We start from the raw sequence: 14,459 nt of genomic DNA, 5'->3' as shown, positions 1-14,459 counted from the left end.
GCTTTTCTGGTGATACTGATGGAGTTATTGCAAACGGATTTTCAAAGGCTTTTTTTTCTAGTGATATCAAGAAAAATATTATTATGTTTTTTTTTTTGTGTTTAAGTTACCATAACACCATTATCCCGTAGTTTTTAAGATCAAAGATACAACTATGTTGGTGTCTCTTGTCAATTTTACATTGTATTTTTTAAAATGTAACTGCCTACTCCCAAACTGTCATTTGAAGTAAAACACATAGCCAAGTATTAGTCTACACAATTTTTTATTGTGCATTGAAGAAAAAAATTAGACATGCTATCTGCCAATAGAACTTAACCAAAAAGTGCATTTTATGCATCCAAAAATATAGAAAATATACCAAATCAAATCATTATTCAACCAAAAAAATAATGTCAAAGCAATAACTCCAAGGCCAATAATAAATAACAATTTATCTCCTCCGATTCCACAACATGTCTGGTTGACGAACGGCCGTTCAGAAATGAACTGAAAAGCACTAAATGAAAAACGCGAAAAGAAAAGCGCGAATCAACACTTACCAAACTTCTACTAACACAAAACTAGCAGAAGGTGTCCAAATGGTGGCGCTAAATAGCTGAAAAACCACGTAGAACGTCTAGTACGTCACTACGTTCGTAATTGTTGGCCAACATTTGTGTGACCGTGTGTATGCAAAACAAGTTTGAGCCAACACCCTTTGGACAAAATTCCACGGTTTTGTTGGCCAACAATCTGATCGTGTGTACGAGGCATTAGGCTTTGGCCACCAAAACAGGTTACTGCTGTATCCTGCTATCTAGCCAATAAAGAATTGTTTGAATGGATACCGAGTAGCCAGCTTTATTGTATCTGAGGCTTTTAAAGGAGACATCCAGCTTTCATTTCATATTTCCTACAACAAATACGATAGGATGTACTAAACACACTGATACAAATACTGGTTGTCATACCTGATCACTGTGGCCAATATTCTAACATTATTTTCCGTGCGTGAGAGTGGGAAGGTCACATAGTCATCAGATGCATGCCTGCAACCACACTGGTCTTAGAGGTCCCACAGCATTTGGATATTCATAAATGTTCTATTCATGTATTTTTTCATACAATGACATGTGACATAGACATGAATGGCCCTTCCAAACTGAATATCTGCTTTTTCTCTACTAATTTAAACACGTTGTCATAACTGCGGAGATAGCATTGGTTAAATCTTTATGACTTTAGTTCCACATTATACAACTACATTTTTTTTTTACAATGGTCAGCACATTGCTGAAGTTCGGAATTTGTGCCTGTGTTGTAACTGTATACATCAGATTGTAATGGCAATTTAAAGGGGTTGTAAAGGTTCATGTTTTTTCACCCTAATGCATCCTATGCATTAAGGTGAAAAAACATCTTACGATCACTGGCCCCCCCAGTCCCCCCGTTTTACTTACCTGAGCCCTGGAAAGTTCAGTATTGCAAACATGCTCTTCCTTTGCTCGGTCTTCTCGGCTCTTCATTGGATAAATTGATAGCAGCACAGCCATTGGGTCGCGCTGCTGTCAATCAACTCCAATGACGCAAGGGCCGGGGGCGGGGCCGAGTCCTGTAGTCGGTGGCTACGGACGCCGAATACAGGACTCGGGAGCGCGCCCGCAAGGTAACCCCCCCAGGAGAGGGCTTCCCAGAAGGGGGTTATCAGAAGCGGACAGGAGCCGAGATAGCCACAGAGGGACCCCAGAAGACGAGGATCAGGGCCAGTCTGTGCAAAACGAGCTGAACAGTGGAGGTTAGTATGAAATGTTTGTTTTTTTTTGTTTTTTTTTAATTTGAACCTTTAGTGTCACTTTAATTCCTTTCAGGTGAAACTGCATCTCCTTCTGTTAAGGCTAAGACCATACAGAAGCTCTGATCTTCTTCTCTTTACCGGTGGGCCACTACTTCCAAGTCCAGGTTGGGTGGGATTTGCATTCAGGCAGAGACACTGATTGGTTGAGTTAATTAATCCTTCTATCTGCACTATCTTCTTTTACCCAGGCCATGCTTGAGCAGTCAACCCCCACTGTTTTTTTTTTATGGGGTTACCTCCCAAGAATTTACAGTAAAAGTAGACCGCCTCATAGAAGTCTATGAGGCTTGACTGAGCAGGCACAGCCAAAGGAAAGAAAGTTTTTGGCTGGAGGCTTAGGACCGGGAAAGACAAACTGCATTCTCCTAGTTTTGTATTAAATGTGGACGGGTTAGAACCTTTGTCATCTCTTTAATTCTGTCCGTGTCCCCTATTGAGTTAGGGATTTCCCCTCAATTTTTTTCCTTGTCACAAAGTGTTGCCAGGACAGGAAATAAAGGGATATCTCTAAATGGGACAGATGCAGCAACACAGTTATTTAGTGGAGAAGGCAGGGTTTAGATTAGAACAGCTGTTAGATCTTTAATGGTCTCTGAGTCTTCCCTTCCTGATAAAACCCAAACCATCTCATGCTGGTGTCACTGGAACAGGAATTTAATTTGATTGTTCCCAATTAAAGTGGCCGTAAAGTGGCTGTAAAGGCATGAAGGTATAAAACCTTGTGTGCTGCTCCCCCCCACAGCCCCTATTACTCACCTTAGGCTCCTCTCGATCCAGCAATGTGCACGGGAGCCTCGTTTTTCCCAGATCTCTCTCTGCCCATTGACTGAGAAACAGTAGCGGGAGCCAATGGCTCCCACTGCTGTCAATCACAGCAAGTGAGCCAATGAGGAGGAGGGGGGGCGAGACACAGCTCTATGTGTCCTATGGACACATAGAGTGGGGCTCGGGAGAAAACATGCACCAGTGCCCCCATAGCAAGCGGCTTGCTATGGGGTCATTGGTCAAGAAGGAGGGGGGGACCTGAAAAGATGAGGATCGGGGCTGCTCTATGCAAAACTATTGCATAGATCTGGTAAGTATAACATTTTTTTTTTCTTAAAAACAAACTTTTAATATCACTTAAGACAGAAATGGAAATAGGATTTTTTAATTATTTGTCACTCTATTGAAGAACAAAGCGTTGTCGTGGCAGGTGTTGCAGGATAGAGGGGAGAGAGACCAGTGAACATCCATTCGCTGGTCACTCCTAGCTATAAAGAACCTGGAAGCGATGTGTATAATGTCGATAACTTGTAAGCAGGTGCTTCCTAAAGGGTTCTAAAATGTTAAATGTTTTCTTATGATATGACTCATGCTCTGCGGTTAACCAGTTCAACTATGTTTATGTGTGCTTGTGTCCTTAGGTTGACCTGCTGAGTTAGTGGTTTCTGAGATGTAAGGATTAATGCTGCTGGCTAGGTTTTCCTACAGTTTTCAGAAGGTTACTGCCCCCTGCAGGTAACACCATATAAATAGGGAATCATTAGTGCCCTGAGAGGCCGGATAGGAAAAAGACAGCCAAGATGTAACCATTATGCTGACGTCTGACCCACCCAGTTGGGGTTCCCAGTATAGTCTGGAGCTTTTGGACCTAAATGGACTTAAGGGAACTATTGCTATCTCTAGCGGATTTACTACCAAATATGGACTCTGCCTTGAAAAGAACTCAGTTATGCACTTTGCCATCTGCCTATATGACCGCCTCATGGTGCACTGTTTAGGGGCACTAGAGAACAAGAAAGTGTATGGAAGATGCCTTTTGAAAACTGTCTGTTGGTTCCCTTTAATTACCTCAGTAAAAGATGTTTATTGTTCATCTAAATTGCCTGGTCTGAAGTCTCTCAAGGAGTGCATGTAAGGTGTATCAAAGAACAGGGCCTACATCAGGGAACTGGAAAGGTTAGAGAAGATACAGTACAGAGTCTAAAGAGCAGAATGCTATCCAGAGGAGGCTATGTTGCTGTTCCTAATGACTACCAAATTTGTGTCACTTGCTAAATCAGCCAGCCAGCCAGGAGACGGGTGACATAGCAGAGGCGACAGATGCTCTGGAAGTGTTATGGTTGGCCCCTTCACTAGCCACTGGCTCCCCACATACTGGGACAGACCTTGTGGCACAGTATTGGGATTGGGGCTTCTCTGTGCAAATCCAACTGCAGATAGCAGGCAAGTATAACACGTTTGTTATTTTTACCTTAAAAAAAATGAAACTTTACAATGACTTTAAAGAGGAACTGCAGTCTTCTCACATAATTTGTATTAAAAACATCTTTGCTATTCTGAAGCTTCCCTTCAACCCCTTTGCATATTATTTTTTATATACTGTGATTCTGTACTTGCCAAATATGCTGCAGAAATATTCCTCCACTGAGTCTGGCTGAAGACATTTTAACTGTGGGCAGCTGAAGCTGCTGCCTGTTCACTTCCTGGATTTACACAGAGGCACACCTCCAGCTCTGCAGCTCTCATTGGCCCTCTTATGACTCACCCCACCTCCCTTCCTGGCAAACTCTCACGAGTGTAAGAGGAAGAGCCGTGCATGATGTCATAAGCCTAGGCTAATGACCGGACAAGAAACAGGAAGTGGGCTGTATAAGGGATTTACTGGCATAAAAAAAAAATGTTTTACTCTCCAAAGTTAAAACAACAACAAGGGCAGAAGATTTAATAGATGGATGGTTGTAAAAATGACTGAAGTTCCACTTTTATTTGCAGGGATTTCCTCACACTTTCTTGTTTGGCTATGGGACAAGAAGTGAGAGGAAATCTCCCCAATAGGACACAGATGGTGAAAAAAAAAAATCAGACAGGGGTTATAACCCTCCCTTACTCTATCCAAAGAGAGAAGAAAAAAGTTTTGCCTATAGTTCTTCTTTAACTTTACAATCGCTTTAATGTGATCTGTTGCCCCAATGGAGGGACCCTGCTGGAGACAGGAATAAGGTGAGTGTTATTCTTTATTACTGCACCCCTTGACTGAATAAGCATTTTTTGGGGGCTTCGTCCTCACCGCAAGGGTAGATTTTGTCTAATTCCTGGAGTTGGGCTTATGGCTGGGTTCACATTGGTGCGATGCAAGAACCCTGCGAATCCACCGCATCGCACCCGACTCACAGGCAGTTCACACTGCCATATGAGGACCGCTGGGAGTGTCAATACAATGTTAATGACATCCCCAGATCAGTTCGCATATCGCAGTGCGATCTGTCAATTCGGACAGTAATCGGATCATGAACACCAATGGGATCTGATTCTGGTGCAGAGCAAAAAAAGGGTCCTGCACGACTTTGGTCCGAATGCGATGCAAATTCAGCCACACAATCTGTATGGCTGAATCCTAGAGCTGCACGATTCTGGCCAAAATGAGAATCACGATTTTTTTGCTTAGAATAAAAAGATCACGACTCTCGCAACGTAAAATCTTTCACATTATACAAAAAAAAAATTGGGCTCTAACTTTACTGTTTTTTTTTTTTTTAAATTCATTAAAGTCATTTTTAAAAAAAAAAAATGCATTTGAAAGACCGCTGTGCAAATACAGTGTGACATAAAATATTGCAACAACCACCATTTTATTCTCTATGGTGTCTCATAAAAAATATATATATAATGTTTGGGGGTTCTAAGTAATTTTCTAGCAAAAAAATGATTTTAACTTGAAACCAACAAATGTCAGAAAAAGGTTTAGTGTTTAAAGTGGAGTTCCACCCACTTTTACAACTCTTCAGCATCCCTCACTAAACTGTGCACTGTAAACAAATTGGATGTTTTTTTATTTTTTTTCTCAGCACCTACTGTATATCTGCTGTATTCATTTTTCACTTCCTCCTCCCTGGCCGTGGCCCATCGCATCATTTCCTGTTTGCAATACCGTCTGGGAAGGGGCGGCAACTTCCTCTGAAACTGCCGTTGCTATGGAAACCTGACCTGAAACCTATTACACTGCTTGTGCTGCACTGAGCATGTGCGAGATCTACAAGGATGAGATCCAGGAAGAAATACAGTCTGGCTTCAGATGCCCACACTTAAGATGGCCACGGCCTGCTGTAAGTTTATAAACTAACAAACTACTGCTATAAACTAACAAAACAGACCTTAGTTTACAGACTAACTTTACTAGAATACATTAAGCTTGTGTATTATAGGGGTATTTTTATTTAAAAAGTATAATTTCGGCTGGAACACCACTTTAAGTGGTTAAACTTTTTTCACTTACACAGGAAGTCTGTTCCATTGACAAATTGTTACAATGTTTATACTTAAGTTCAACTGATAAGGAATGTTGTGATTCTTGGCAGACTGCCCGGTTTTTCTCTTCCATTTCTTTTGAGGGCTGTGGCTTCAGAAGAGCAGAGAGAATTCTTTGCATAGAAAGAATTGTGAAACACTTTAGTCAAGATCACGATAACGATTCTTGACGATTAATTGTGCAGTTCTACTGAATTCACATCGAACAGGCATAATAATAAACACCCAGACTCGAACAAAAAAATACATTATTAATAATAATAATAATTTATTTTGTGTTATGCCCCGTACACACAGTCCGATTTTCTGACGGAAAATGTGTGATAGGACCTTGTTGTCGTAAATTCCGACCGTGTGTGGGCTCCATCACACATTTTATATTGGAATTTCCGACACACAAAGTTTGAGAGCTTGCTATAAAAATTTTCCGACAACAAAATCCGTTGTCAGAAATTCCGATTGTGTGTACACAAATCCGACGCACAAAGTGCCACGCATGCTCAGAATAAATTAAGAGACGAAAGCCATGAGCAACTGCCCCATTTATAGTCCCGACATACGTGTTTTACGTCACCGCGTTCAGAACGATCGGATTTTCCGACAACTTTGTGTGACCGTGTGTATACAAGACAAGTTTGAACCAACATCTCTCGGAAAAAATCCATGGATTTTGTTGTCGGAATGTCCGATCAATGTCCGACCGTGTGTACAGGGCATTAGGGTGTTTAGTTATTTATTATTATTTTATTTTTTTAAAGGTGTAAGTGTTAAAGTTAAGGGTTAATTATTTATTTATTGTTACTTAGTATTTATTTATTGAAGTTATTTTTTTTTATGATTTTTATTTATTTCTGTATTTATTTTACATTTATTTATTCATTTATTATTGGTATAATACATCAAATAAAATAAAAAATAAATAAAATAATAATAAATAACCCTAACCCCCAACGCTTAATCTAAACTGAACTCGAACCCCTTACACTAACGAAAAAACATTATCATAAATGAATAATAATAATAATAGAAGAAATAAAAGCTAATGGAAAAGCTGAAAAAGCTGAAATACTTAGCAACAGATAATAGTTTTCTCTATTGGCTAATCAAAAAACGCCAAAGCCCAAAACCGCTGCATACAAATGCGCAAAAACGTGCCAAAATCGGGCATAAAAACGCTGGAGAACCGCTCAGAGACGCTACGCTCAGGTATGAATGCAACCTAATGGGGAAGATGAGTACAGAGGTTTCCTGGGAAGCTGGAAAAACTTTGTGTACAATAATGAGAGTCTCCGACAGTCAGAACCAAATGTCATCCCTCTGGTAGTCAAAGTGGAACAAAATCGAGTCATTTTTTGATCACATCAAGTTTACGTATCCCAATAATTAAAGTGCATCTCCATCTTCAGATTACAGGACTAGGAGATATTCACACTTATATTGGGCTTGTGACACTTCCTTGTGCCTGAACATCACATCATAGTACAGATCTTCTCCATTATTTAGGCTATACATAGTTAAATGAACAGCTCACCATTGATAAAAGATTAAAACTTACATATATGGTGTAGAGACAGAAGAAGCAATATTCCCAGAATTGTCCCCTCCGCCATCCTTTCCATCTTTGTGGAACGATTGCCCCTTTTCCCCCGATGTGCCAACACATGCAATCCACAGTCAGGTGGTTGGGTTTTAAGTTTCACTTTCATGTATACATGTTTTTATTTTTCCTATTGTGAAATACAAGGAAAGAGAAGTCAGATGAAGTCAATTTCCCACCCGGGAGTGTATGGCTAGTCATTTCCCATACGTATGCTGCCATGGAGTCTGTCAGGAAAATGGAAAATTTGTATCAAATACTTACCGTAATTTTCCTTTCCTGATGGACTCCATGGCAGCAGGAGTTCCCTCCCATTTTTCTGGAGTAGGCTATGTTCCGGAACACGGCCTCTGGCTAGGAGCAAAGATTTATGGGAGTGGGGTCCTATGAGGTATGAGAGGCGGGATTAACCCATACGTATGCTGCCATAGAGTCCATCAGGAAAGGAAAATTACGATAAGTATTTGATACAAATTTTCCATTTTTTTTGCTTAGAATAAAAAGATCACGATTCTCGCAATGTAAAATCTTTCACATTATACAAAAAAAAAATTGGGCTCTAACTTTACTGTTTTTTTTTTTTTTTTAAATTCATTAAAGTCATTTTTTTTTAAATTTGAAAGACCGCTGTGCAAATACAGTGTGACATAAAATATTGCAACAACCACCATTTTATTCTCTAGGGTGTCTCATAAAAAAAAAAATATATATATATATAATGTTTGGGGGTTCTAATTAATTTTCTAGCAAAAAAATGATTTTAACTTGAAACCAACAAATGTCAGAAAAAGGTTTAGTGTTTAAGTGGTTAAACTTTTTTCACTTACACAAAGTCTATTCCATTGACAAATTGTTACAATGTTTATACTTAAGTTCAACTGATAAAGAATGTTTTGTTTCTTGGCAGACTGCCTGTTTTTTCTCTTCCTTCCTTTTGAGGGCTGTGGCTTCAGAAGAGCAGAGAGAATCTGGCATGTGAGCGGGAAGGGTTGTCAGGAGGCATCAGCGTCAGTCTGTCCAGTTCCCTGTCTGCCACATTATTAAAGTCCCCTAACCAAATTGCCTTAACAGTGGGGAAATTGGGACACAAAAGAGAGACCTTCTGTTAATACAGCAAACTGGAAAGGGGGAGGTATGTAGTCTGCCATTATAAGGAGCTCCAGGCCATTTATTCTGGCATGTAGAAATAAGAACCTCCCTTGAGGGTCAGATCTAAGCGTCAATAGAGTGAATTGTGCTGTTTTGGCCACCAATATTGCGACTCCTCTAGAGTTAGCAGTATGAGGGGCCTGGTAGAGCCATCCCACCCAAGGTTTCTTAAGTGTCACCAATAGTTGGCCTGTGAGATGAGTCTCCACCAGGACCATAAGCTCTGCACGTTGAGCTTTGACGTATGACAGGGCTGCATTTCTCTTAGGTCTAGCTCTGATACCTCGCACATTTCATGTAATACATTTTAACTTGGGCATATTACGGTTAGGTGTCTATCAGTGTCCACGATATCCCGGGCCAGCGTCCAGCTGCCGCGGTCCGTCCCACAAGTGGGAGGACATGCAACGTCGTCTGAGGGGCCCAGGGCATCGGGGACAGGATAATAAGATGTGATCCACTGAAGTCCAGATGGTGTAGTCACATGCAGGGCTCCAGTGCATTGCACATCACAGATGTCACCAATCAAATACCAGCAAATAAAGCTCTTCTCAACATAAAGTGGTTGCAAAACTTTAAACTAACAGTGGAATATAAACAGGTTAGAAACTAATAAACTGGCTTGCCCGGGCAGGCAGCGCCCCGAGTACCTTCCCAGGGCTCTCTGCCTGGACCGGACAGTCCAGGGAAACAATGCTTGTGCTGAATGGCAAATGTTACATTTGGTATTGAAAAAAGCGGGGCCTGTTTGGGCTCCTAGGGGGACGATTATTCGCTGCAGAGCGAGCAGCAGCGCGAGGAGTGAGACTCCTGGTCTAAAATCTCCAGGATGGGGCTACCTCAAAGCACCCTCCCAATGTTGAGGGCATGTGGCCTGGTACGGTTCAGGAGGGGGGCGCTCTATCATCCCCCCTTCTTTTCCTTCGGCCTGCCAGGTTGCGCGCTCAGATAAGGGTCTGGTATGGATTTTTGGGGGGACCCCACGCCATTTTTTTTATTTTGGCCTGGGGTTCCCCTTAAAATCCATACCAGACCTAAAAGGTCTGGTATGGATTTTGAGGGGGACCCCCACGCCATTTTTTAAAAAATTTTGGCATAGGGTTCCCCTTAACATCCATACCAGACCTGAAGGGCCTGGTATGGAATTTAGGGGGACCCCCACGCATTTTTTTTTTAAATTTTGGTTTGGGGTTCCCCTGTGGGGAAATCCCATGCCATTTTTATCAATGAACTTTTATGTGTATTGTCGGACCGATAATTCATTAATAGCCGCGAGTAGTTTTAAATGACTTTTTTCCTTTGAAATGTCATTTTGCTGTCAGACTGTTCTAAACACGGGAAACATGCTCCCCTTTACAGGCATACTATAGACACCCCCCAGGTACGAAATTTAAAGGAATATTACACTTTTATTGTTTCACTTTAAGCATCATTAAAATCACTGCTCCCGAAAAAACAGACGTTTTTAAAACTTCTTTTTGCATTGATACATGTCCCCTGGGGCAGGACCCAGGTCCCCAAACACTTTTTATGACAATACCATGCATATAAGCCTTTAAAATTAGCACTTTTGATTTCTCCCATAGACTTTAAAGGGTTTTCCGCGGCTTTCAAATTTGCCGCGAACACCCCAAAATGTTCGCTGTTGGGCGAACTGGCGAACAGCTGATGTTCGAGTCGAACTCATGTTCGATTTGAACTCGAAGCTCATCCCTAGTGGTGACATGCTCTCTACTAGTACAGAATGTCAGCCAGCTCGGTTGTGGGGTGTGAATAACAGTTTTGGCCCCAGGATGTGTGATAACGGATTTTAGGCAAGCGGAGCTCCCGAGAAGCACTCCTCACACCATGCCGGTCCAGACAGTGACACCTGCACACATTCTTAAAAAAAATTTTAGCCCTGAAAATGACATAACCCCCCCACAAAAAATAATAGATATTTTCTGAAAGCAGACACCCTAGAGAATAAAATAGTGGTAGTTCCAATGTTTTATGTCACATGATATTACAGCAAAGGTCTAGGAAACGCAAAATTTCTGTAAAAAATACACTAAAGTTAATTTTAGGGCACAAAAAACATAATAAATTACCCATTTCTTTGGTAAAATATATAAGATCAGGTTGCACCAAGTAATAAGATACCCAACATGTCAAACCTAAAATTTGGGTGCGCCCATGAAATGGCGACAAATTTCAATACACTATATTTTCCATTAGTGACATTTTAAAAGCCCCCCATAGGTCATCAGTTTAGTGTTACGAAGGGGGTCTGGTGCTAGAAATATTGCTCTCATCCCAGCGTGCGTGGCGACATGTAACATGTGTATCACAAAAGATTTTTTCATGCATAGGTGCCCCGACACGTGCATATACTGTATGTTACTATTAAACAAAAAAAGACAGACAATTTTGAAAAAAAAAAAAAAACAATATTTCCTTTCTGCTATAAAACATATCCAATAAAAATAAAATTTCTTTCTACATTTTGGCCAAAATGTATTCTGCTACATGTCTTTGGTAAAAAAAATAAAATAAAATCCCGAAAAGTGGTTATTGATTGGTTTGCATTAAAAAGTTATACCATCTACAAACTATACTTAAAACAGGAAGGCAACTCGGATGCTCTTAAATAAAAGTACTTTATTGGTTACAAGGGTACACAAGTACAGGCTATACGTTGACGCGTTATGGTTAAGAAGCCTTCATCATGTTTTGATGAAGGCTTCTTAGCCAAAACACGTCAACGTATAGCATGTACCCATGGAACCAATAAAGTACTTTTATTCAAGAGCATCCGAGTTGCCAGCCATCCTGTTTTAAGTATTGTATCTGTGGGGCCTGAATGTCCTGGCTAGAGTACCAGATCACAGTTCGTGGACTTCTATATTGGCAGTGGAGCTGGGGAAACAACTTGTGTTGTGGTATGTCAGTCTGACACACCGCAACACCGATCTCGGTTAAGAGTCTCTGACGGAGGCCCTTTACCATGTGATCTGCTGTGTCCAATCACAGCTGGTCACGGTGTAAACAGAAAAAGCCATGTATCAGCTTTTCCTCTATCGTGTCTGATAGATGCGAGTAGAGGAGAGATAATCAGCGGCTCTCCTCATTATCAGCACAGCCCCCCTGAGGATACCACCAGGATCACCAGGGATGCCCACCACTGATGACCACCAGGTATTTGCCACCCATGACCACCAGGGATGACACTTGCTGCCCAAAAAGTATGCCAATCAGTGCCCATCAGTAATGCCTGCCATTGCCTCCATTTCAGTGATGCCCATCAGTGCCACCTATCAGTGCCCATCAGTGCTATCTATCACTGCCCATCAGTGCCACCCATAAGTACCCATCAGTGTAGCCTATCAGTGCCCATCAGTCCCACCTATCAGTGCCCATCGGTGCTGCATGTCAGTGCCCATCAGTCCCACCTATCAGTGCCCATCTTTGCTGCATATCAGTGCCCATCAGTGGCACGTCATCAGTGCCCATCAGTGAAGGAGAAAAACTTACTTATTTACAACATTTTATAACAGAAACAAAGAAAAACTTTTTTTTCCAAAATTTTCGGTCTTTTTTTATTTGTTTAGCAACAAATAAAAAACCCCAGTGGTGATCAAATACCACCAGAAGAAAGCTCTATTTGTGGGAACTCAATGATAAAAATTTAGTTTGGGTACAGAGTAGTATGACCGCGCAATTGTCATTCAAAGTGCAACAGCGCTGAAAGCTTAAAATTGGCCTGGGCAGGAAGGGGGGGAAATGCTCTGTATTGAAGTGGTTAAAGGATTACGTCATTCATCTCTGTAATACCACTTGCAGCTTTAAGGCACCCCACAAGCATGTTCTTTAAAGAATTTAATCATTTTCAATGTTGCCCTTCAAGAGTATGAACAGACCCGCTCCCCATTAAATGGTATTTTTAATTTTTTTTTTGCCTTTGCATGTGCACCCAATGACAGTATCCAGCTAAACATGCCTTTTTTTAACCACTTGATGACCGCTGCACGCCGACATACAGCACAATGGCAGCGGTGGACAAATGGGCGTACCTGTATTTCCCCTTTAACTGGTGGCGTTAGCGGGCGTGCGCCCGCCGCATATGGTGTGACCGTGCCCACGGGACGCGATGTCCGCCGGTCTCCCGGCGATCGTGTCACGGAGTCGCAGAACAGGGAGATGCCTTTGTAAACAAGGCATTTCCCTGTTCTGCCTAGTGACATGACAGAGATCACTGCTCTCTGTCATCGGCAGCAGTGATCCCTGTCATGTGAGTAGTAGCCCATCCCCCCACAGTTAGACTCACTCCCTAGGACACAATTAACCCCTTGATCGCCCCCTAGTGTTAACCCCTTCCCTGTCAGAGTCATTTATACAGTAATCAGTGCATTTTTATAGCCCTGATCGCTGTATAAATGACAATGGTCCCAAAATAGTGTCAAAAGTGTCCGATGTGTCCGCTATAATGTCACAATGACAATAAAAATCACAGATCACAGCCATTAATATTAAAAAAAAAATTTATAATAAAAATGCCATAAAACTATGCCCTATTTTGTAGATGCTATAACTTTTGCGCAAACCAATCAATAAACGCTTATTGCATTTTTTTTTTTTACCAAAAATATGTAGAAGAATACATAGTGGCCTAAACTGAGGAAAAAAATAGTTTTTTAATATATTTTTGGGGGATATTTATTATAGCAAAAAGTAAAAAATATTGCTTTTTTTTCAAAATTGTAGCTCTTTTTTTGTTTATAGCGCAAAAAATAAAAACCGCAGATGTGATCAAATACCACCAAAAGAAAGCTCTATTTGTGGGAAAAAAAGGACGTCAATTTTGTTTGGGTGCAATGTCGCACGACCGCGCAATTGTCAGTTAAAGCGACGCAGTGCCGAATCGCAAAAAGTGCTCTGGTAAAGAAGAGGGTAAAATCTTCCCGGGGCTGAAGTGGTTAAACAATAGTTTGCCTATTAGCCTTGAAACATAAAGAAAAAGTCTAGTTTTACCTCCCATTGACTTCAGTGGCGTTTGGGGCTCACAGACTGCCTGCTGGGTTCAGCAAATCCAAGCCAGCTTCACTCATCCCTGTTGTCATTCTGTGGCTGCTCGCAGATTGCACTCACAGCTACAATTACCGTAGTTCTGCTTTCTGCACAGATTTATAACTGACATTTTTACATACTGGAAACAGACTGTGTAATTTCCATCTTTTTTTAGCCAGATAAGCAGGGGATTTTCTGTCTTGGTTCTTACATATTTTGTTCCGGGTTCAGGGTCAAGTTTGTTTTAAAATCCAAAACTTTCGGGTGTGTCGAATTTCCACATTCCTGCAGTGCTCACTGCCGCCAATCTCTTAGTCACTAAAAGGCACAGTGGTAGCTTTTAACAGGACCATTAGTTTAACTACAGTTTGCTGTAATGGTCAGTAGCAATACCTTAACTAAGGTTCGGGCTGGACTCAGTTGGGCCTGAACCTATGGGAAACTGTCCCTTGACAGCAAACCACTGTCACTGCCTTCATGCCACCCACTTAAAACTTTCTTGTCCTGCTTAAAAGACCAAAACCATCCAGCGCGGTCCCA

The 14,459-nt window shown here is 41.3% G+C and overlaps 1 protein-coding gene across 4 annotated transcripts in view; it reads right to left on the bottom strand.

Annotated features, from left to right (window-relative positions):
- The window catches only part of LOC141148571 (uncharacterized), a 112,122-nt gene extending 98,022 nt beyond the window's left edge, over window positions 1-14,100 (bottom strand). The window contains exons 1-2 of one of the 4 annotated variants that reach the window (XM_073636133.1): window positions 13,884-14,100; window positions 7,683-7,854 (exon numbers count right to left, since the gene is read on the bottom strand). In XM_073636133.1, coding sequence (XP_073492234.1) covers window positions 7,683-7,833 — 151 coding nt within the window. In that variant the 5' untranslated portion in view covers window positions 7,834-7,854; window positions 13,884-14,100. The remainder of the gene's footprint in view (window positions 1-7,682; window positions 7,855-13,883) is intronic. The other 3 variants (XM_073636131.1, XM_073636130.1, XM_073636132.1) reach the window with 3 other exon arrangements.
- Window positions 14,101-14,459: the final 359 nt, after the last annotated feature.

Source organism: Aquarana catesbeiana, linkage group LG06 (genome assembly GCF_042186555.1).
Source record: "Aquarana catesbeiana isolate 2022-GZ linkage group LG06, ASM4218655v1, whole genome shotgun sequence".
Lineage (NCBI taxonomy): Eukaryota > Metazoa > Chordata > Amphibia > Anura > Ranidae > Aquarana > Aquarana catesbeiana.
Note: the sequence above shows the minus strand (reverse complement) of the source record. Positions and strands in the feature narration are given on the sequence as shown.